The 21,459-nt window shown below is 41.9% G+C and overlaps 1 protein-coding gene across 13 annotated transcripts in view; it reads right to left on the reverse strand.

Moving 5' to 3' along the window:
• Positions 1–18,957, reverse strand: part of TAPT1 (transmembrane anterior posterior transformation 1) — a 155,053-nt gene extending 136,096 nt beyond the window's left edge. For 2 of the 13 annotated variants that reach the window (XM_039326536.1, XM_039326529.1), the window contains exon 1: positions 18,550–18,952. In XM_039326536.1, coding sequence (XP_039182470.1) covers positions 18,550–18,937 — 388 coding nt within the window. In that variant the 5' untranslated portion in view covers positions 18,938–18,952. Of the gene's footprint in view, positions 1–18,549 lie in introns of all 13 variants that reach the window. The other 11 variants (XM_039326530.1, XM_039326527.1, XM_039326535.1 and 8 more) reach the window with 10 other exon arrangements.
• Between the last annotated feature and the right edge of the window lie 2,502 nt (positions 18,958–21,459).

Raw genomic sequence — 21,459 nt, forward strand, 5'->3', positions numbered from 1 at the left:
TCCTATTTTATCACTTCTATAAAGCAAATCACATAAGAGATGTTTTAACTATCCTTTAAAATTATCTCTGGATAAAAATATGGAATTTTCCTCATAAGCTACATTTGGTTTTGATCGATTAATACTGCTCTGAGGAACAGTTTACTGAGTCCATCAATATACTGCATTATATAATATTCCATTCCCTCCTTTAATGCTCAGAACATTAGACTTTTTACTAGCAATCAAGAAGCTAAAAATATTATTCTTCAAAATAAATGCATTTAATCTTTCATTAGGCATTCTCTGTGGTAGACCTTGCTCTAGAAAACTTCTTTTACTCAAGAGTTCTCTAGAGCAAAGTTACATATAATATCCAGTTTGCTGAAATTTCAGAAATATCTCAGTTTTAACCCTATGAATCTTTGTCTCCTGTTAACTGGCTATGGTATATCTTGAATTTATTTTTAGTTTTTGATATTTTGTGATGCAGTTTCTTTTAGTTGCTGTACATTGCCCAGAGGCCTCTAGAATTGGGACAGGCTCTAAGTAACTTTAATCAAATATTTATGTATTAGGTAAGATTAAGCCAGGAATTCACATATTGAATCCATGACCATGTTGAAATGGCTTCATGCATTTAGTTACATCATTTCTTCTCTTCTTTGCATGAGCTGGCAAACAAGTCAGAAATTATATGTTCCTTTATATTTAATCTGGGAGACTGTGGTTTAACAAATTTGAAAGAAGCAGGTTATAAAGCCATAGTTTAAAATTAATAATGAGACAAGCTGCATTTTAAAGTTCTAAATCCATGAATTACATTTTCCTAGAAATTAATCTAATATTTGTCAAAAAAAATACAACTCTGCACATACAGACACTACAAATTACTAAATGTTGAAGAGCAATTTTGTGATTGTGATTTGTACTCTGGAACTATTTTTTTTTTGAAAAAAATTTTATTTTTAATTTTTCAATACATTTAATACTTTAAATGTACTTTCAATACATTATAAAAAAAATACCTTTAAAATAAATTCATACATATAACCTTGGGTGTCGCTCGTCCATCTCCTCCAGAATGCCTCCGCCCTCTCTACCTTCCTTTCTTCCTTCCCTCCTCCTTCTCTCCTCTCTTCACCTCTCTCCCCTCATCCCTTCCTCCCATCCTACTTCTTCCATCCCTTCCTCCTCCCCTCTCATCCCTCTTCGGATACAGTTCAGGGGAAATACCCGAGCGGCACCTCTCTCTAAATTACTCTACCTATTTTATACATTAATATTTCTGTTTATCTAACCTACTTAATCCCACCCATCCCCCCTACACCCTCCCCCACTTCCCGGAGCAGAATACAGGGTTATTGTAAACAAAACAAACACAACCTATAACTTTTAAAACAAAAAAATTATACAATAAACAAATTCATACTTAACCCTTAACTCCCTCTAAACTTTAACATCAGAATAATGTAAACAAATCTATTATAAACCATTTATTATAAAATTCTATAAATAAACTCTGGAACTATTACAAAGTACAAATAAGTTCAAATATTTGCACAAGTTTCTAAACTGCAGTTTTATTAACAAAATGTACACAAGCAATGCAATAAAGAAGGTTGGCTTCTACCTGTGCCAAAGTGTTTTTGACTCCACAGAAAACTGGACATAAACTGCACACATACAATCTCCCCAAATATAATTAGCTCTAAGTCAAAAATCAGTACTCTTTTTCTGTTCCTCTACAATATGTAATGAAATTCAAGTTTTCTAATTAAAATCAAGGCTTAGATTTTTATTACACTGATACAAACTTATATTTCAATTCTGGTTTAATTAAAACCCAAGATGGAATCAATTATGGTTTAATAAAACAGATTCACATGAATCGATCTTTGCTTAAAAGGCTGAGAATTATATAAACCCATAATTCAGATTTGGACTAGAGATTTATTTGAGAGAATTAACATGTGGCTATTAACAAACAATAATTAGTGAATTGATGGTATTTGATAAGTCACACTCCAATTATTTTAAGAATGTGAAACCAGGCAATAAGAAAATGAGTTGGAGGATAAACTTGGTTGTTTGCTAAATTTCTATCCCATATTTCTCCAGGAATCAGAGTATTTGCATGAAACTCCCCTTCATTTTACCCTGAAATGGAAGCCCTGGGTGATAGGTTAGAGCACGGATTGGCAACCTGTGGCTACGGAGCCGCATGTGGCTCTTTGAGCCTTCCCCTGTGGCTCCCAGCCTCCTCTGCCATTTGCAGAGAGAGAGAGAGAGAGAGAGACAGAGAGAGGCACTTGCGCTTCCCTTCTCTCTCTCTCTCTCTCTCTCTCTCTCTCTCTCTCTCTGTGTGTGTGTGTGTGTGTGTGTGTGTGTGTGTAAAAAAGAGAGTGGCCTCACCTCAGACAAGCTGATTGGGCGGGGCTCTTACCTTGGCTGCATCTCTCCAGAAAGCAGGAAGGGGAGGAGAGAGCCAGCCCAATAAGAATATGTGTCAGCTTGTTGGAGAACAGCTTGAAGCCAGCTTGCCAGATGAGCAGAAGATGGGAGAGAGAAAGAGAGAGAGGGAGGGAGAGAAAGGGAGAGAGGAGAGAGGGAGAGAGAGAGGAAAGAGAAAGGGGGAAAGAAAAAAGAGAGGGAGAGAGGAGAGAGGGAAAGAGAGAGAGAGAAAGAGGAGAGGGAGAGAAAGAGAGGGAGGGAGGGAAAAAAGAGAGAAAGAGGGGAAGAGGAAAGAGAGGGAGAGAGAGGGAGAGGAAAGAGAGGGGAGAGTGAGAGGGAGAGGAAAGAGAGAGGGGAGAGAGGGGAGAGAGAGAAAAAGAGAAAGAGAGGGGGAGAGGAAAGAGAGAGAGGGGGAGAAAGAGGGAGAGAGAGAGGAAGAGAGAGAAAGAGAAAGAGAGAAAGAGGAAAGAGAAAGCGAGAGAGAGATTGAGAGAGAAAGAGATGGAGAGGAAAGAGAGCAAGAGAGAAAGAGACCGAGAGAGAGAGGAAGAGACGAAAGAGAAAGAAAGAGAGAGGGAGAGGAAAGAGAGAAAAAGGGAGAGGAAAGAGAGAGAGAGAGGAAAGAGAGGGGGAAAAGAGAGAGAGAGAGAGAGAACTCATGCACAGCAGTCTCTATTTCTTTTCAATTAAACTCTTCAATCAAGTTTCCCCTCTTTGTGCATGTGCGCACACAAGTTTTGCGGCTTCCAGTGTTTTCTTTTCTCTGGGAAATGGGTCCAAGTGGCTCTTTGATTGTTTAAGGTGCAGACCCATGGGTAGAGACTTACCCAAGGAATATCCATGGCTAAGAGTGGATCTGAACCTGGGCCATCTTATCCATAATCCAACACATAATCACTACACTACATGAGGGCATTATATGCTGTATATATTATAAAGGCCAGCAAATACAGGTGACAATTACTACATTTTACTTATTACTTTGAATAATTATGATAATACTGTACTGAATAATACTTGGAATCTGACTTTAAAGAAGGACCATCAAGACACTAAGGAGACAGACAGACATCCAATTGGTTTTGTAGGCTGCAACTTATTTCTAAATATTCCTTTAATCCTTAAAATATGAGTGTCTTGAAAGCCCAATACCATAGCCAATACATCTGGTCAAATGAAAGTTCCCCAAAAGTTCCCCCTTCCTTCCAGTGCTGGTCCTTTAAAGCAGGGGTCCCCAATCGGAGCAGGCCGTGGCCAATTTGCAACTGGGCTGCGTGAGTGGCAGGCTGGCGCACGTGCATCCCCACTTGTGCGAGTGGTGCCTCAAAGTTTCTCTCGTGTGAGTGGAGCTGCACGTAAATGCACACTGGCCCACCACTCATGGGGACCAGTTCCCCTCCCCCCCGCCGAGCCGCCAAGCTGCAAAGGTTGGGGACCTGTGCTTTAAAGTTGAAACCTGCCAGGATTTGTGCTATCTTGGAACCAAGAACAAAAAGGAATGTTTCCAATTTTAGCTACCATTATTTGTTCAATTCCCTTTCTAGTACTTTGCTATTTTTTTCATTTTAACATTTTTTTTATTTTCTAACACTGAAATAGTCTTGTTTATTTCAAATACAATCCCAATCTTAATCATGTATGCTATAATAATGCCAAAATGTGATCCACTGGAGAAGGAAATGGCAAACCACTCCAGTATCTTTGCCATGAAAACCCCATGGACAGTACTAAAAGGAAAAAAGATATGACGCTGGAAAATGAGCCCCTCAGGTCGGAAGGTGTCCAATATGCTACTGGGGAAGAGCAGAGGGCTAGTACTAGTAGCGCCAGAAAGAATGAAGCGACTGGGCCAAAGCTGAAAGGACGCTCAGCTGTGGATATATCTGGTGGTGAAAGGAAAGTCCGATGCTGTAAAGATTTTTTCTCCATAGGAACCTGGAATGTAAGATCCATGAATCAAGGCAAGCTAGACGTAGTCAAAAAAGAGATGACAAGACTGAACATCGACATCTTAGGAATCAGCGAACTAAAATGGACAGGAATGGGTGAATTTAACTCAGATGACCATCAGGTATACTACTGTGGGCAAGAATCCCTCAGAAGAAATGGAGTAGCCTTCATAGTCAATAAAAGAATAGGAAAAGCAATACTGGGATACAATCCTCAAAATGACAGAATGATCTCAATTCGAATCCAAGGCAAACCATTCAATATCACAGTAGTCCAAATCTATGCCCCAACCACTGGTGCTAAAGAGGATGAAATTGACCGGTTCTATGAAGCCCTACAGCACCTTATAGAATTTACACCAAAAAATGATGTCCTTATCATCATGGGGGATTGGAATGCTAAGGTAGGAAGCCAAAAGATAACCGGAATAATAGGCAAGTTTGGCCTTGGAGTACAAAATGAAGCAGGGCACAGGCTAATAGAATTTTGTCAAGAGAATACGATGGTCATAACAAACACTCTTTTCCAACAACCCAAGAGACGGCTCTACACATGGACATCACCAGACGGTCAACATAGAAATCAGATTGACTATGTGCTCTGCAGCCAAAGATGGAGAAGCTCTATACAGTCAGTAAAAACAAGACCAGGAGCTGACTGTGGCTCAGATCATGAGCTTCTCGTTGCAAAATTTAGGCTTAAATTGAAAAAAGTAGGGAAAAGCACTAGGCCACTCAGGTATGAACTAAATCATATTCCTGATGAATATACAGTAGAGGTGACAAATAGATTTAAGGAACTGGATCTGATAGACAGAGTGCCTGAAGAACTATGGATGGAAGTTTGCAACATTGTACAAGAGGTAGCAACTAAAACCATCCCAAAGAAAAAGAAATGCAAGAAAGCAAAATGGCTGTCTGAGGAAGCTTTGCAAATAGCTGAGGAAAGAAGGGAAGCGAAAGGCAAAGGAGAAAGAGAAAGATACACCCAATTGAATGCAGAATTCCAGAGAGTAGCTAGAAGAGATAAAAATGCCTTCTTAAATGAACAGTGCAAAGAAATAGAAGAAAACAACAGAATAGGGAGGACCAGAGATCTCTTCAAGAAAATTGGAGATATGAAGGGAACGTTTCATGCAAAGATGGGCATGATAAAGGACCAAAATGGCAGAGACCTAACAGAGGCAGAAGAGATTAAGAAGAGATGGCAAAACTACACAGAAGAACTATACAAGAATGAGCTTAACATCCCAGATAACCACAATGAGATGGTCACTGACCTCGAACCAGACATCCTAGAATGTGAAGTGAAATGGGCCTTAGAAAATCTGAGCAACAACAAAGCTAGTGGAGGTGACAGTATTCCAGCTGAGCTATTCAAAATCTTAAAAGACGATGCAGTAAAAGTGCTACACTCAATTTGCCAGCAAATTTGGAAAACTCAACAGTGGCCACAGGATTGGAAAAGGTCAGTTTACATTCCAATTCCAAAGAAAGGCAATGCCAAAGAATGTTCAAACTATCGCACCATTGCACTCATTTCACATGCTAGTAAAGTTATGCTTAAAATCCTACAAGCTAGACTCCAGCAGTATGTGGATCGAGAACTACCAGAAGTACAGGCAGGATTTCGAAGAGGCAGAGGAACTAGAGATCAAATTGCCAACATACGCTGGATCATGGAGAAAGCTAGGGAGTTCCAGAAAAACATCTACTTCTGCTTCATTGACTATGCAAAAGCCTTTGATTGTGTGGATCACAACAAATTGTGGCAAGTTCTTAAAGAGATGGGAGTACCAGACCATCTCATTTGTCTCTTGAGAAACCTATATGCGGGTCAAGAAGCAACAGTGAGAACTGGACACGGAACCACTGATTGGTTCAAAATTGGAAAAGGAGTCCGGCAAGGCTGTATATTGTCGCCCTGCCTATTTAACTTATATGCAGAGCACATCATGAGAAAGGCAGGGCTAGATGAATCAAAAGTTGGAATTAAGATTGCCGGGAGAAATATCAACAACCTAAGATATGCAGATGATACCACTCTAATGGCAGAAAGTGAAGAGGAACTAAAGAGCCTCTTGATGCGGTGAAGAAGGAGAGTGCAAAAGTTGGCTTGAAACTCAACATTAAGAAAACCAAAATCATGGCATCCGGCCCTCTCAATTCCTGGCAAATAGATGGGAAGAAATGGAGGTAGTGACAGATTTTATTTTTCTGGGCTCCAAGATCACCTCAGATGGGGACTGCAGCCAAGAAATTAAAAGACGCTTGCTCCTGGGGAGGAAAGCTATGGCAAATCTAGACAGAATTCTAAAAAGCAGAGACATCACCCTGCCAACAAAAGTGCGTATAGTCCAGGCCATGGTTTTCCCAGTTGCAATGTATGGCTGTGAAAGTTGGACCATAAGAAAGGCTGAGCGCAAAAGAATTGAGGCCTTTGAACTATGGTGCTGGAGAAGACTCCTGCGAGTCCCTTGGACTGCAAGGCGTTCAAACCGGTCAGTCCTAGAAGAGATCAACCCCGACTGCTCTTTAGAAGGCCAGATCCTGAAGTTGAAACTCAAGTACTTTGGCCACCTAATGAGAAGGAAGGATTCACTGGAGAAGAGCCTAATGCTGGGAAAGATTGAGGGCAATAGAAGAAGGGGACGACAGAGAATGAGATGGCTGGATGGAGTCACTGAAGCAGTAGGTGTGAATTTAAATGGACTCCAGAAGATGGTAGAGGACAGGAAGACCTGGAGGAACGTTGTCCATGGGGTCGTGATGGGTTGGACACGACTTCGCAATTAACAACAACATAATAATGCCCGAAATGGGATCTTCCTACCTGAAGTTAATTTCTATAATTAGCAGCAGAGAGTTCTTTCAGAAACACCATGGTTTAAGAGCACTTCTTAAATATAAATAGGTTGAAGAGGTAAAAACATCCAACGGGTTACAGCTTTCTTTTGAACATCACCCTGGAGGCAAACCTTGACATTATCCCTTTTTTCAAAGTCTGTTACAGAATTTGACTCCCACTTTATTTTTCCTCCACCATATCAAGTATTTTCATTATTAAGCATGTCATATTCCTAACCATTTTAACTAACTAAATATCTCTAAAAAATGCAAGGAAACAAAGGCACCCAACAATATATAGATATTTACTGAAGGCAGGAAGACTGTAATACAAATAATACCCTGATTTTATAGTACATCAAGCACACAATGCTTTATATACACCCCAAAATCACCAAATATAGAGAAGTTTACTTCCTGAAAACACATTTAGGATTGTATAGTGCAGGGGTAGGCAATCCAAAACACTCAAAGAGCCACTTGGACCCATTTCCCACTGAAAACAAAGCACTGGGAGCTGGAAAACCCTTTTGATATCTAAAATGAAGATAACACTGCATATATCCTTGTGTGTGTGTGTGTGTGTGTGTGTGTGTATACATACATACACACACATACATATATATACATACATACATATACAGACATACACACACACGTTGCTCCTAGAACCACGAAGCCGAAAACACCAGCCTGAAGATGATGAATGAGACTTTGTCGAAACGTCGCCAAGACACTTTCAATTTGACGCGGGAGAAAACCCGAATAACCAAAGACCTACATACAAACACCCGTGAAAACCTCAGAAAATATTATATATATATATATATATATATATATATATATATATATATATATATATATATATATATATATATATATATATATACATATATATGTACATATATGTACATATATATATATACACACATATATACATATACAGATATATATACAGATATATATACATGTACATATATATATATGTGTGTGTGTGTGTGTGTGTATATATATATACACACACACACACACACACACACACACACGTGTGTGTAGGTAGGTAGGTCTTTGGTTATTCGGGTTTTCTACCGCGTCAAATTGGAAGTGTCTTGGCGACGTGTGATCGTAGCTGTTTCTTCCTTTTAACTGCCAGTGGGGGTATGAACTGATTGGATGAGAGCTTGGCTGTGTTCTGATTGGAGGTATGTTCTGATTGGTTAGGAGCTTGGCTGTGCTCTGATTGGATGGGGGGTTGGCTGTGCTCTGATTGGTTGGGGGAGTGTTCTGTTTGGGTGGGGGCTTTGTTGTGCTCAGGTTAGTCTGAGTTGCACCGGGATGTGAGATGGTGCGCTGCATTGCTATTGTTTGGCTTCGCGTTCGTGGTCGTGCCTCATCTTCATGGTGGGTGTCAGTTTGCTTCATGTATGGATTGGAGGGGTTTAAAGTGGCTAATGATGCAGCTGTGATCTGGCTTCTGGTTTGTGGTCGTGCCTCATCATCGGTGTGGGTTTGGGTTTGCTTTTTGCGTGGATGTGTGGTGGTGACATCCTGTGTGGTTTTTGTGAGTGTGGGTCTGGTATCATTTTTTGTGTTAGGGAGTCGTTTGTCAATAAGGGCGGGTTTCCAATGGCTGGTAGGCGGGAGGTATCATCTCGCTTGTTCATGCTGTGTGGGCGTTTTTCTATCTCGATGGCTTCTCTGATTATTCTGTTATTAAAATGTTCACTTTTGGCAATGGTTCTGGTATTTTTAAAGTCAATTTCATGTCCTGTGGCTTTAAGGTGTTGGACCAGGGAAGATGTTGGTTCCTCTTTTTTGACTGAGTTCTTATGTTCTTCAATGCGTGCACTTATTGTTGTTTCTGTGTGTGAGAATATCAGAACATGGTGTGTTGGTTGTGTGAGTTGTCATGGTTGTGTTAGAATTATATTCTTTAATTAGGTTTGATGAAAAGGATTGTGTTGTAGAAAGGACATCTATTGTGTTGGTTTGGGGTTTGATAAGTGGGTGGGGTGGTGTTTTTGTGTTATTATTGGTTGGGTTGAAGTGTTTAGGTATTTTATGTTTTTGTAAATGACTTTTTAGGGTTTGGTAAGGAGGTAGTAGGTCTATGTGTCTATTAATAGAATGACAGTCTGAAAACCAAGCTTCTTTTAAAAGACGGCCTCCTTTGGTGGAATCATGAGCATTGCTCATGATATTCTCACACACAGAAACAACAACCCCCCTGACCACAACATCCAGGACACAAACATCCAAAACATAAATCTTGCAACCTCACAAGATACTCACACACAACAAAACATACACACACAACACCTAAGTAACAACAGAATATTAAGACCAAGACCAAAACTCCCCCCTGCAATGAAATATGACTTATCACATTCAATGGAACAAAATATTACAGCCCAATTCCCAAACACCACAAAACCACCCACAACTAATAAGCATTACAAATGAACACACACAAACATTCTAAATAACCGTATCCAACAAAACACACACACACAACAACCCTACACCAAACAAACTATACAATCCAAGAGGCTGGCTAAAAGGCATGCTGGATCTACGTGCCAAACAGCTGACAAGCGCGACTTTTAAAATAGTCTTGAGACTGACTGCTCTATGCCTTTAAGAGCTTCTTAAGCACATTATGTGCACATGCCTCACTGCAAATGGTTTTTTTAACTGTTATGTAAATTTATGCACATACTCCCCCTTCTTATTTAGCCCTTTGCTCTGATGATGTTAACAGGTTGTTAACGAAAGCTCAGCAATTAATAAAAAAGCCTTTTATCTTACATCCCAGAGCTCTTTATTTTTATCTGATTGACTTTAAATGTCCATACCTGGGATTCCAATATTCAAAATTATTAAAGACATATATTGTCTTGGCAACGTTTCGACGAAGTCCCATTCGTCATCTTCAGGCTGGTGTTTTCAGCTTCCTGCTTTGAGCAGCAATGTGTGGTCTTAGCTGTTTCTTCCTTTTAACTGCCAGTGGGGGTATGAACTGATTGGGTGGGAGCTTGGCTGTGTTCTGATTGGGTGGAGGTGTGTTCTGAATGTTTAGGGGCTTGGCTGTGCTCTGATTGGCTGGGGTTGTGCTCAGGTTAGTCTGAGTTGCAGAGGGGTTTGAGATTTTGGGCTGCCTTGCTATTTTTTGGCTTCGCGTTTGTGGTCGTGCTGCCTCTTCATGGAGGGTGTCAGTTTGCTTCATGTATGGATTGGAGGGGTTTAAAGTGGCTAATGATGCAGCTGTGGTCTGGCTTCTGGTTTGTGGTCGTGCCTTGTCATCGGTGTGGCTTTGGGTTTGTTTTTTGCGTGGATGTGTGGTGGTGACATCCTGTGTGGTTTTTGTGAGTGTGGGTCTGGTATCATTTTTTGTGTTAGGGAGTCGTTTGTCAATAAGGGCGGGTTTCCAAATGGCTGGTAGGCGGGAGGTATCATCTCGCTTGTTCATGCTGTGTGGGCGTTTTTCTATCTCGATGGCTTCTCTGATTATTCTGTTATTAAAATGTTCACTTTTGGCAATGGTTCTGGTATTTTTAAAGTCAATTTCATGTCCTGTGGCTTTAAGGTGTTGGACCAGGGAAGATGTTGGTTCCTCTTTTTTGACTGAGTTCTTATGTTCTTCAATGCGTGCACTTATTCTTCTGTTGGTTTGTCCGATGTATGTGGTGGGACAAGTGGTGCATGGGATTTCGTATACTCCTTGATTTTCTAATTCAATTTTATCTTTGGGGTTTCTAAGGATGGTGGATATTTTTCTGTTTGTGCAGAATGCTGTTTTGATGTTGTGTTTATGGAGGATCTTACTGATTCTGTCTGTGGTGCCTTTTATGTATGGGAGGAGGCTTTGCCGTTTTCTTGTTCTTTGTCTTGGATTTTAGTGGGGGTTTCTTTTTGGATTAGGTTTGTAATCTTATTTCTATGGAATCCATTGGATGTTAGTACATTGTGAGAGTGTGTAGTTCGGGCTTTAGGTGTTGTTCGTCAGCTAAGCGTTTTTGTTCTGGAGATGAGTGTCTTGGCTACAGAGTTGATCTGTGCTGGGTGGTGGTGTGAGAGAGCGTGCAGATAGCGGTTTGTGTGTGTTTTCTTCTGGTAGATGGTGTGTCCTAGGGAGCCATTGGATTTCTTGTAGACTAAGACATCCAGGAAGGGAAGTTGGTTGTTAGCTTCTGTTTCCATGGTGAACTGTATTTTGGGGTGTAGGCGGTTGAGGTGTGTGAGGAAGTTGTCCAGTTTTTCTTTCCCATGTGGCCAGATTATGAAGGTGTCGTCTACGTATCTGAGCCAGAGTTTGGGTTTGTGATCCGATTTTTCTAGAGCTTGGGTTTCAAAGTGTTCCATGTAGAGGTTGGCAATGACAGGTGAGAGGGGTGATCCCATGGGTGCTCCTTCTGTTTGTTTGTATTTTTGTCCATTATAGATGAAGTATGTGTTGGATAGGCAGTGGTTGGTCAGATCTAAGATGTGTTTGGGGGGTTATATTTGTTTTGAATAGCTGTCAAGGCTTCTTTGATAGGCACTTGGGTGAAGAGGGATATGACATCGAAGCTCACTAGTAGGTCGCTGGGCTGTAAGTTTTGTTTCTTTATGATCTCTATAAACTGGAATGAGTTTTTTACGTGTGAGGTGATGGATTCTGCATAGGGCTGTAGTTGTTTGGCGAGAAATTTGGCTAGGTTTTGTAGAGGTGAGCCTATGGAGCTGACTATAGGTCTGAGTGGGGTTCCTTCTTGTGTATCTTGGGGAGACCATAGAGTTTGGGGCATCTGGATGATTTCTCTCTGGGAATGATTCTTTGCTGGATCTCTTCGCTAATGGGGGAGGCTTTTATTTTGGATCTGGTGGTTTTTTCCAGGTAGGTGGTGGGATCTGTATTTAGGGTTTTGTATGTGGAGTCTTGGAGTAGGTTGGTTAATTTGGTTTGGTAGTCAGATGTGTTCATAACCACCGTGGCGTTGCCCTTGTCTGCTGGTAGGATTATTATGCTGGTGTCTTCTTTCAGGTTACGTAGTGCTGTCTGTTCCTCTTTGGTAAGTTGCTTTTGGGTGGCTTGCTGGTGCAGAGTGTGTATGTATATATATATATATATGTAGGTCTTTGGTTGTTCGGGTTTTCTCCGCGTAAAATTGGAAGTGTCTTGGCAACGTTTCGACGAAGTCACATTCGTCATCTTCAGGCTGGTGTTTTTAGCTTCTTGCTTTGAGCAGCAATGTGTGGTTTTAGCTGTTTCTTCCTTTTAACTGCCAGTGAGGGTATGAACTGATTGGGTGGGAGCTTGGCTGTGTTCTGATTGGGTGGAGGTGTGTTCTGAATGGTTAGGGGCTTGGCTGTGCTCTGATTGGCTGGGGGAGTGTTCTGTTTGGTTGTGCTCAGGTTAGTCTGAGTTGCAGAGGGGTTTAAGATTTTGGGTTAGGGAGTCGTTTGTCAATAAGGGCAGGTTTCCAAATGGCTGGTAGGCGGGAGGTATCATCTCGCTTGTTCATGCTGTGTGGGCGTTTTTCTATCTCGATGGCTTCTCTGATTATTCTGTTATTAAAATGTTCACTTTTGGCAATGGTTCTGGTATTTTTAAAGTCAATTTCATGTCCTGTGGCTTTAAGGTGTTGGACCAGGGAAGATGTTGGTTCCTCTTTTTTGACTGAGTTCTTATGTTCTTCAATGCGTGCACTTATTCTTCTGTTGGTTTGTCCGATGTATGTGGTGGGACAAGTGGTGCATGGGATTTCGTATACTCCTTGATTTTCTAATTCAATTTTATCTTTGGGGTTTCTAAGGATGGTGGATATTTTTCTGTTTGTGCAGAATGCTGTTTTGATGTTGTGTTTATGGAGGATCTTACTGATTCTGTCTGTGGTGCCTTTTATGTATGGGAGGAGGGCTTTGCCGTTTTCTTGTTCTTTGTCTTGGATTTTAGTGGGGGTTTCTTTTTGGATTAGGTTTGTAATCTTATTTCTATGGAATCCATTGGATGTTAGTACATTGGTGAGAGTGTGTAGTTCGGGTTTTAGGTGTTGTTCGTCAGCTAAGCGTTTTGTTCTGGAGATGAGTGTCTTGGCTACAGAGTTGATCTGTGCTGGGTGGTGGTGTGAGAGAGCGTGCAGATAGCGGTTTGTGTGTGTTTTCTTCTGGTAGATGGTGTGTCCTAGGGAGCCATTGGATTTCTTGTAGACTAAGACATCCAGGAAGGGAAGTTGGTTGTTAGCTTCTGTTTCCATGGTGAACTGTATTTTGGGGTGTAGGCTGTTGAGGTGTGTGAGGAAGTTGTCCAGTTTTTCTTTCCCATGTGGCCAGATTATGAAGGTGTCGTCTACATATCTGAGCCAGAGTTTGGGTTTGTGATCCGATTTTTCTAGAGCTTGGGTTTCAAAGTGTTCCATGTAGGTTGGCAATGACAGGTGAGAGGGGTGATCCCATGGGTGCTCCTTCTGTTTGTTTGTATTTTTGTCCATTATAGATGAAGTATGTGTTGGATAGGCAGTGGTTGGTCAGATCTAAGATGTGTTTGGGGGGGTTATATTTGTTTTGAATAGCTGTCAAGGCTTCTTTGATAGGCACTTGGGTGAAGAGGGATATGACATCGAAGCTCACTAGTAGGTCGCTGGGCTGTAAGCTTTGTTTCTTTATGATCTCTATAAACTGGAATGAGTTTTTTACGTGTGAGGTGATGGATTCTGCATAGGGCTGTAGTTGTTTGGCGAGAAATTTGGCTAGGTTTTGTAGAGGTGAGCCTATGGAGCTGACTATAGGTCTGAGTGGGGTTCCTTCTTTGTGTATCTTGGGGAGACCATAGAGTTTGGGGCATCTGGATGATTTCTCTCTGGGAATGATTCTTTGCTGGATCTCTTCGCTAATGGGGGAGGCTTTTATCTTGGTCTGGTGGTTTTTTCCAGGTAGGTGGTGGGATCTGTATTTAGGGGTTTGTATGTGGAGTCTTGGAGTAGGTTGGTTAATTTGGTTTGGTAGTCAGATGTGTTCATAACCACCGTGGCGTTGCCCTTGTCTGCTGGTAGGATTATTATGCTGGTGTCTTCTTTCAGGTTACGTAGTGCTGTCTGTTCCTCTTTGGGTAAGTTGCTTTTGGGTGGCTTGCTGGTGCAGAGGATGTTGGTGATTTTGAGTCTGATTTTGTTAGCGTCATCGGGGTTGATTTTGGTCAGGCTGGTTTCAACTCCACATATAATGGTTTCAGTGGGGATGTGTTTGGGAGCGACTGCAAAGTTGAATCCTTTGGAAAGGACATTGGTTTCGGCTTTGGTGAGGATCCTATCTGAGATGTTATGCACTGTTTGTTTCATGTGTGGCTGTGAGGGAGGAGGGGTTTGTTTCTGGCGTTCTTGTAGTCGAAACGTTGCCAAGACACTTCCAATTTTACGCGGGAGAAAACCCGAACAACCAAAGACCTATATACAAATACCCGCGAAAACCTCAGAAAACAAATATATATATGTGTGTGTGTATATATATATATATATATATATATATATATATATATATGTATATATATATATATATATATATACACACACACACACACACACACACACACATATACGTAGATCTTTGGTTATTCGGGTTTTCTCCCGCGTAAAATTGGAAGTGTCTTGGCGACGTTTCGACGAAGTCCCATTCGTCATCTTCAGGCTGGTGTTTTCAGCTTCGTGCTTCGAGGAGCACCTCGAAGCACGAAGTATACCTCATAAAGGTAAAAAAGGGTATATGCAGTGTTATCTTCATTTTAGATGTCAAAAGAGTCTCTCTCTCTCTGTGTCTCTTGTCTCTCCCCCCTCTCTTTCCCTCCCTCTCTCTCCCTTTCTCCTTCTTTCTCTCTTTCCTCTCCTCTCTCTCTCTCTCTTTTTCCTCTCTCTCTGTCTCTCTCTCTCTCTCTCTTTCTGCCCTTGGTCTGCCAGTCCTCTTCCCCCACTCTCTTTCTCTCTCTCTTTCCTCTCACTCTCTTTCTCTCCCTCTCTCTCTCTCTCTTTCTCCCCCTCTCTCTTTCTCTCCCCCCCCCTCTCCCTCTCTCCAATCTTCTGCTCACCTGGCAAGCTGGCTTCAAGCTGTTCTCCAATAAGCTCTAGGGTAGGCAACCCTGGCTCTTTTATGATTCATGGACTTCAACTCCCAGAATTCCTGAGCCAGCATAGCTGGGCTAGCTAGCTCTCTCCTGCCCTTCCTGCTTCCTGCTTCCTGCAGAGATGCAGCAAAGGGAGGAGCTCCGCCCAGTAAGCTTTTCAGCTCTTGGAGAACACCGTGAGTCCACTCTCTTTTTACACACACACACACACACAGAGAGAGAGAGAGAGAGAGAGAGAGAGAGAGAGAGAGAGAGAGAGAAGGGAAGCGCAAGTGCCTCTCTCTGTCTCTGCAAATGGCAGAGGAGGCTGGGAGCCGCAGGGGAAGGCTCAAAGAGTCACCTGCAGCTCCGGAGCTGCAGGTTGCCAATGTGTGGTATAGTGAATCGTTAACTGAAAAAAGCAATATAAGATAGTCTTAATCCTAAATTAGAAATGTTACCCACTTAAGTATCTGTCCAATTGTTTTTTGCTTGTGCAAGAGAAGATCTAGTCAAGAAAACTTTTATCAATGAAGGAGAAAAACTTTTATATAGCCATACTTGTATTCTCTCCATATAGCATTAACCTTGCGAACTCTCAAGCTTCCTCCCTCCGTTATATATTCAAGATGGACAATATTTAATATTTATTGCTACGTATATGTAGGGATGTGGGTCTATACATATAGTCCAACATGGGTCTTATTTTTGGGGATGTCTTATTTTTCAGGGTGGCGCTGCCTCCCTCCGCCTACCAGTTACCCGCCAAAGCCGCACTGGGTAAAAGCCAAAAATGGCCAGGGGCAGCCCCACCACACCTCGCAGTTGGAATGAGAGCTGCAGCACCTGCCAAAGCCCGAAGAGTGTGGGGCTGACCCTGCCACTCTGTCCCGGGGGGGGGGGCAGGATTCTGCTGCTGCTGTTCACAGAGACTAAAAGCTTCATCTGCTTGAAAATGACGCGGTTGGAAACAGAGCGAATCCGTTTCCAATCGTCCCATTTTCAAGCAGATGAAGGTGCCAGTCTCCCTCTGGATGAGAAGTGTTTGGGTTCCTATGGGGCGCCCAAAGACTTTTCTCCCAGACAGACAAATGACGGAGAATAGAAGCTTCGTCTGCTTAAGAACGGGGTGGTTGGAAACAGAGCAAATCCCTCCATTTCCAACCGCCCTATTTTCAAGCAGACAAAGCTTCCAGTCTCTGTCATTTCTCCAAAAAGCGCATGGCATGTCTGGATTGCCTGCCCCCCGAGCCTCCGTGCTGGACTTACCTATGTTGCTGCTCCAAGGGGCCAGCAGGCTGCAGCTGCTGCCAGATACCATCGGCCCCCATGCACATGTCACTGCTTGTGCTGGATATGTCCACCCTCCCTGGGCTTATTTTCGGAGTAGGGCTTATATTAGCCCTACCCCTAAAACTCAAGCTTGGACTTATTTTGGGGATAGGTCTTATTTTCAGAGAAACATGGGAAATATATAAAAAAAATCACAGTCGATTTAGAATACATGGCAGAAAAGAGTTTTAAGAGTTAACAAGGTTGATATTATATAGTAGAAACCTATTACAGAATCTAGTTGTTCTGTTTCGGATACCATGAGGCCTCCTCTCAGAAGGTAACACATGGAGAGGATGTGTAGCACCTCTGACAATACTGCGGACCCTGGTCAAGCATCTCTTATATGGTATGTCCTGAACAGAAGAAAGTGAACTTCTAATAATCTTTTCTGCTGTCCTCACCACTCTCTGCACAGCCTTCCTGTCCGAAACAGTAATACTTCCAAACCACAGTAATATAGTACAACAGGATGCTTTCAGTTGTCCCTCTATAGAAAGTAGTAAGGATAGGGGAAGGAAGAAATGATCTTCTCATGAGACACAGAAAATGCTGGCTCTGCTGTTCCCGCTTCACCAGTCTCATTGTTGAGCAACCAAGCTAATCTGCTCTTCAGCCGCACACTCAGAAACTTGATACTATTAACCACCTCCACAGTGGAATAATCAATACACAGAGGTCTATGGCTGTACCTGCCTTTTCTGAAATCGACAAGATCTCTTTTGTTTTTCCTAGATTTAAAACCAGCCTTTTTTTAATTACACCAATTCATCAAACCCTCTACCTCCTCCCAGTAATCACCCTCATTATCATACTGAATAAGGCCCACCACTATTGTATCATCTACATACTTCACCATATGGTTGGTAGCAAAACCTTGCACAACAGTCATGAGTTAAAGGGTTAACAGAGGATTTAGGACACAGCCCTGAGGAGAACCTTTGCTCAAGAACACGGTCTTAGAAATATTAGTCCCAAATCACACATACTGGGGCCTATCAGTGAGAAAATCAAGAATCCAGTTGCACAAAGGAGTATTGAAGCTTAAAAGGTTCAGTTTATCTACTAAATTCTGAGAAATGATAGCATTAAATCCCAAACTAAAGTCGACAAACAGCATTCGCATAGGAATATTTCTTTCCTCTAAGTCAGGAATCTTCAAACTTGGTCCTTTTATAATTTGTGGATTTCAACTCCCAAAATTCTATCCCTTATGCAAGAAAGCAATCATGTGCACTCAAATCCAATGCCAAGAATATGTTTCATAGCATTGGATGATTCTTTACCTCTTGTTCCTGAACAAAAGTAAAGCTAATTTTATATTGATGTGCCCACATCCAAGTTTCACATATAAAGCAGGAACCTGTCCCAGAAAACAGATTAAGACAGAGACCTGAGCCTCCTTTTTCAAACTTGGATACCTAAAATAGATTCCCCAAAATAATTAAGGGAAGTCTTTCATGAGCCAGAGGGAGGCAATGTGAGCAGCGTGAAGACCAAATTCAGGCATCCGCAGTCTCCAGCACAGTCATTGTTATTGGAGAAAACATACAAGAGTCCTCTTTTGGGCATCAAGGGAGAAAAGAGGTATCTCTATCCACCCTACCTCGGTGCAAAACTTAAGCACCACAACTTACAAAAATGAAACCAGCTTTGGAAAAAGCGAGTGGAGGAAGAAGGCCCGTCACGGGACATCGGGGACCCAACAGGTTGGGGTGCAAATGGGGCTCACTCCGCTCCCCAGGTTTTCTGCATTCCCCCACCCCCGCAAGTTTTCCATGATGAAACACGCAAAAAAGCGCTCTGCACACGTTGTTTTTCTCCTCCTTTTCTGCACTCCCCTCCCAAGCTTTCCACAAGTATGAAACTCCAAAGAAACACTCTGCACATGTTTAGGAGCCCGCGACGGAATCTTACCCGAGGGCGCGCAGCGGTGCTGCTTCTTGCGGTGCCGATCGCTTTCGTAGAAGCCGAGCGTTTCGGTGCAGGGAGGAGGGTGTCCATCGCCGCCGCTAGCGAAAGTACTCCGCCGCGGCTGCCCGCCCTCCGCCTGCAACAGTAGCGAAGAGGGTTCCGACGGGGAGCCCTGGCGGAGCCCGGCCCCGCCAGCGCCGTCGCCGCCACCCGGGGCCGCCTCGGCCATTCCCGCCATCTTCGCGCGCGCGACGGCGGCGGCGACCGCAGCTCCCTGCGATTGAGGGAAGCAGCCGCCACCCCGGAGGACGTCATCTCCGCGCGACACGGAATGCACCAGCCGAGCCCATCTCTCTCGAGCGTGTGAGCAACGATTCGGCCGTACCGCCATCTTAGCTGCGCTGCCCAGCCGACCGTTGTCCTGGTGACGCCCCAAACCTTCGGTTGGTGGGGCTGGAAGTTCTGGGCAGCGTTCGTTGAATGCAGGAGAGAGGGGACTGGTTGGGGAGTCTGCTCCATATATATATAATGCTCCATACTTTTATATATAAAATTATCCCATGTTCTAGAATACACTGAATCTTCTTTCTCTTTTATCTTTAAAGTCAATCTATTCATTTCTGCACACTCTAATATTTCCTTAATTCTTCCATTGGTAGGTTTTCATTTTTCCACTATTGGGCAAATACAATTCTTGCTGCAGTTAGTACATGTAAAATTAAATATATACACTCTGTCTCATAATTTGCACCTATTATTCCTAACAAAAATAATTCTAGCTTAAAATCTGTTTGTTTTTTAGTCATTTTCTCCAACCATAAGTGTATTTTTGACCAAAATCTTTTAGCTTTAGGGTATGTCCACCAGATATGGTAATAGGTACCTGGCTTTTGTTTGCACTTCCAACACTTGTTTGAAGTATTTTTAAATAGTTTTGCTAATCTCACTGGTGTCATATGCCATCTGTAAAACATTTTATATAAGTTTTCTTTATATGCCACTGTTGTCGTTAATTTAGCATTTCCTTCCCATAAACTTTGCCAGTTTTCTAGTTCTGTATTATGTCCAAAGTTCTTTTCTTGTGGAAAAAGTAAAAAGACTTTAAAAAAAATAAAGGACTTTTATGAATTCCAAAGGGTGAAACAGGTTTATTTTTGCGCAAAGGTTCAGAAGCGATTAACAATCAACAAATTTCTGAACAAGGGGGAGGGTCCAAACTACAATCTTTATAGCTCTCCCTTTCTAAGGAACAAAGGGAGTATTCATGGAATCTTACATTGTATAATTTTCAGTTAGTTTCTCACAGGCATACAATGAATAGAAGGTATTATACAATGTTTCTCAATATGCATTAGGTCATTACAGCTATTGCTAACAGCTTTCTTCCAGGAATTATGCAGACACATCATTTTGCTTTTAGTGATTTCTTTCATTATCATTATTATTATTATACTTATTCATTTTTATTCTATGTTATTCTATTTCTTTCCACTTTACTCCCCCCTTTGGAAGTTTTCTAGCTTAAACTTCCATTATTCTACCTCTGATTCAGGATCTCTTGAAGATACCATTTTATATTCCCATAAGGTTAACATTGTTTCATGTTTTGCAGTTAATTGGGCTGTACTTTCTGAGATCCTCCAAATCATGGCTATAAGACAGGGGAGTAAGCAAGGAATTAAAATACATCCTAGAATTAACAAGACCTTCAGGCCTACAAACCTTCATAGTTATAGCAGCCTTGTTAATTCCAGGATCCATAGCAGTGGTCTCGTTGGTTCCAGACCACCATTTATCGTTTTCCCTTGTCCCTGTGCATAGGAGATCATCTACTGCTACACAAGATTCTGTTTTGTTTCTTGAGTAACATACATGTCCTACCAAGTTGGAAGTGAGAGCCCAATCACCATCTTTCCTACTTGTATTGGTTAAATTATTATTTTTAGACATTTCTAATACCTTGGTATAATTTAACTCTTGTGCCTCCCATGGCCACCTTTCTCCCATGTTTGTTCCACCATACACAAAACAGTTAGACACGCCTAAAGTATGGGCAATGTCTTCTGCTAACTTAACAAAGGTATTGATTACATGTCTTGGTACTTCAGGAATATGTAGGTTCTCCATTTCCTCATAGTGTGACCAAAATAATGATTTTTGTTCTGGTCTTTTGGTTGCAGTTATAATTTTGACTTCTATTTCTGACATTGGGTCATAGCCATTTGTATCTATTCCTATCCCAAACATCTTACTTTCCCAACTATTTTGTTCCAGGAACCAACTGCCATTCTTGACTGTGAGAGTCACCAAATTACAGTTATCCGTTCCACGGGAATCTGCTTTTGTTTCATTCTTTTCAAACAAGATGTGGTCTATCTCTTTTGGGTCTTGGGTATGCCACTTAATACATGAACACCACTTAAATTTACCGCACATCCATCTGGTGGGCACAAGTACCTATGTTTTGGGATAAAGTTGTGAATATTACCGATCCCTCCGCAACCATATGTTGGAGTCCAATAATTAGCTGCTTTGCAAACTTCAAAGGTGACGCTAAAACGAGTGTGGATTGGATTTCCATTGGGAGATCCCTAAGAGTGCCTGCTCCTTATAGCTAGTTCTTGTTCTATGTGTTTTGATTTGTAAGGCCCAACGATCAGGATCAGACTTTGGGTTATAACACTGATATTGGACCCCTTTTCTATAAACTTTATATGTAGTTCTATTGTATGTACAAGAGTCAGGAGAACTATCTTGGCACCCTTCTGGTATAACTGTATGATAAATCAAAGTCTTGGTTATCTGGTTTCCTTGTTTTGTAGTCTTGATACAGTTTTGACAACCTTGGTTTCCCTGTGTTTCTGCTCTTTCTTGGTGTGTGCTACTCAATAATTCTTTATTAGAGGGTTTCTG

The sequence above is a fragment of the Crotalus tigris genome, unplaced genomic scaffold (genome assembly GCF_016545835.1).
Source record: "Crotalus tigris isolate CLP2741 ecotype Arizona unplaced genomic scaffold, ASM1654583v1 scf7180000024341.3516292, whole genome shotgun sequence".
Taxonomy (NCBI): domain Eukaryota; kingdom Metazoa; phylum Chordata; class Lepidosauria; order Squamata; family Viperidae; genus Crotalus; species Crotalus tigris.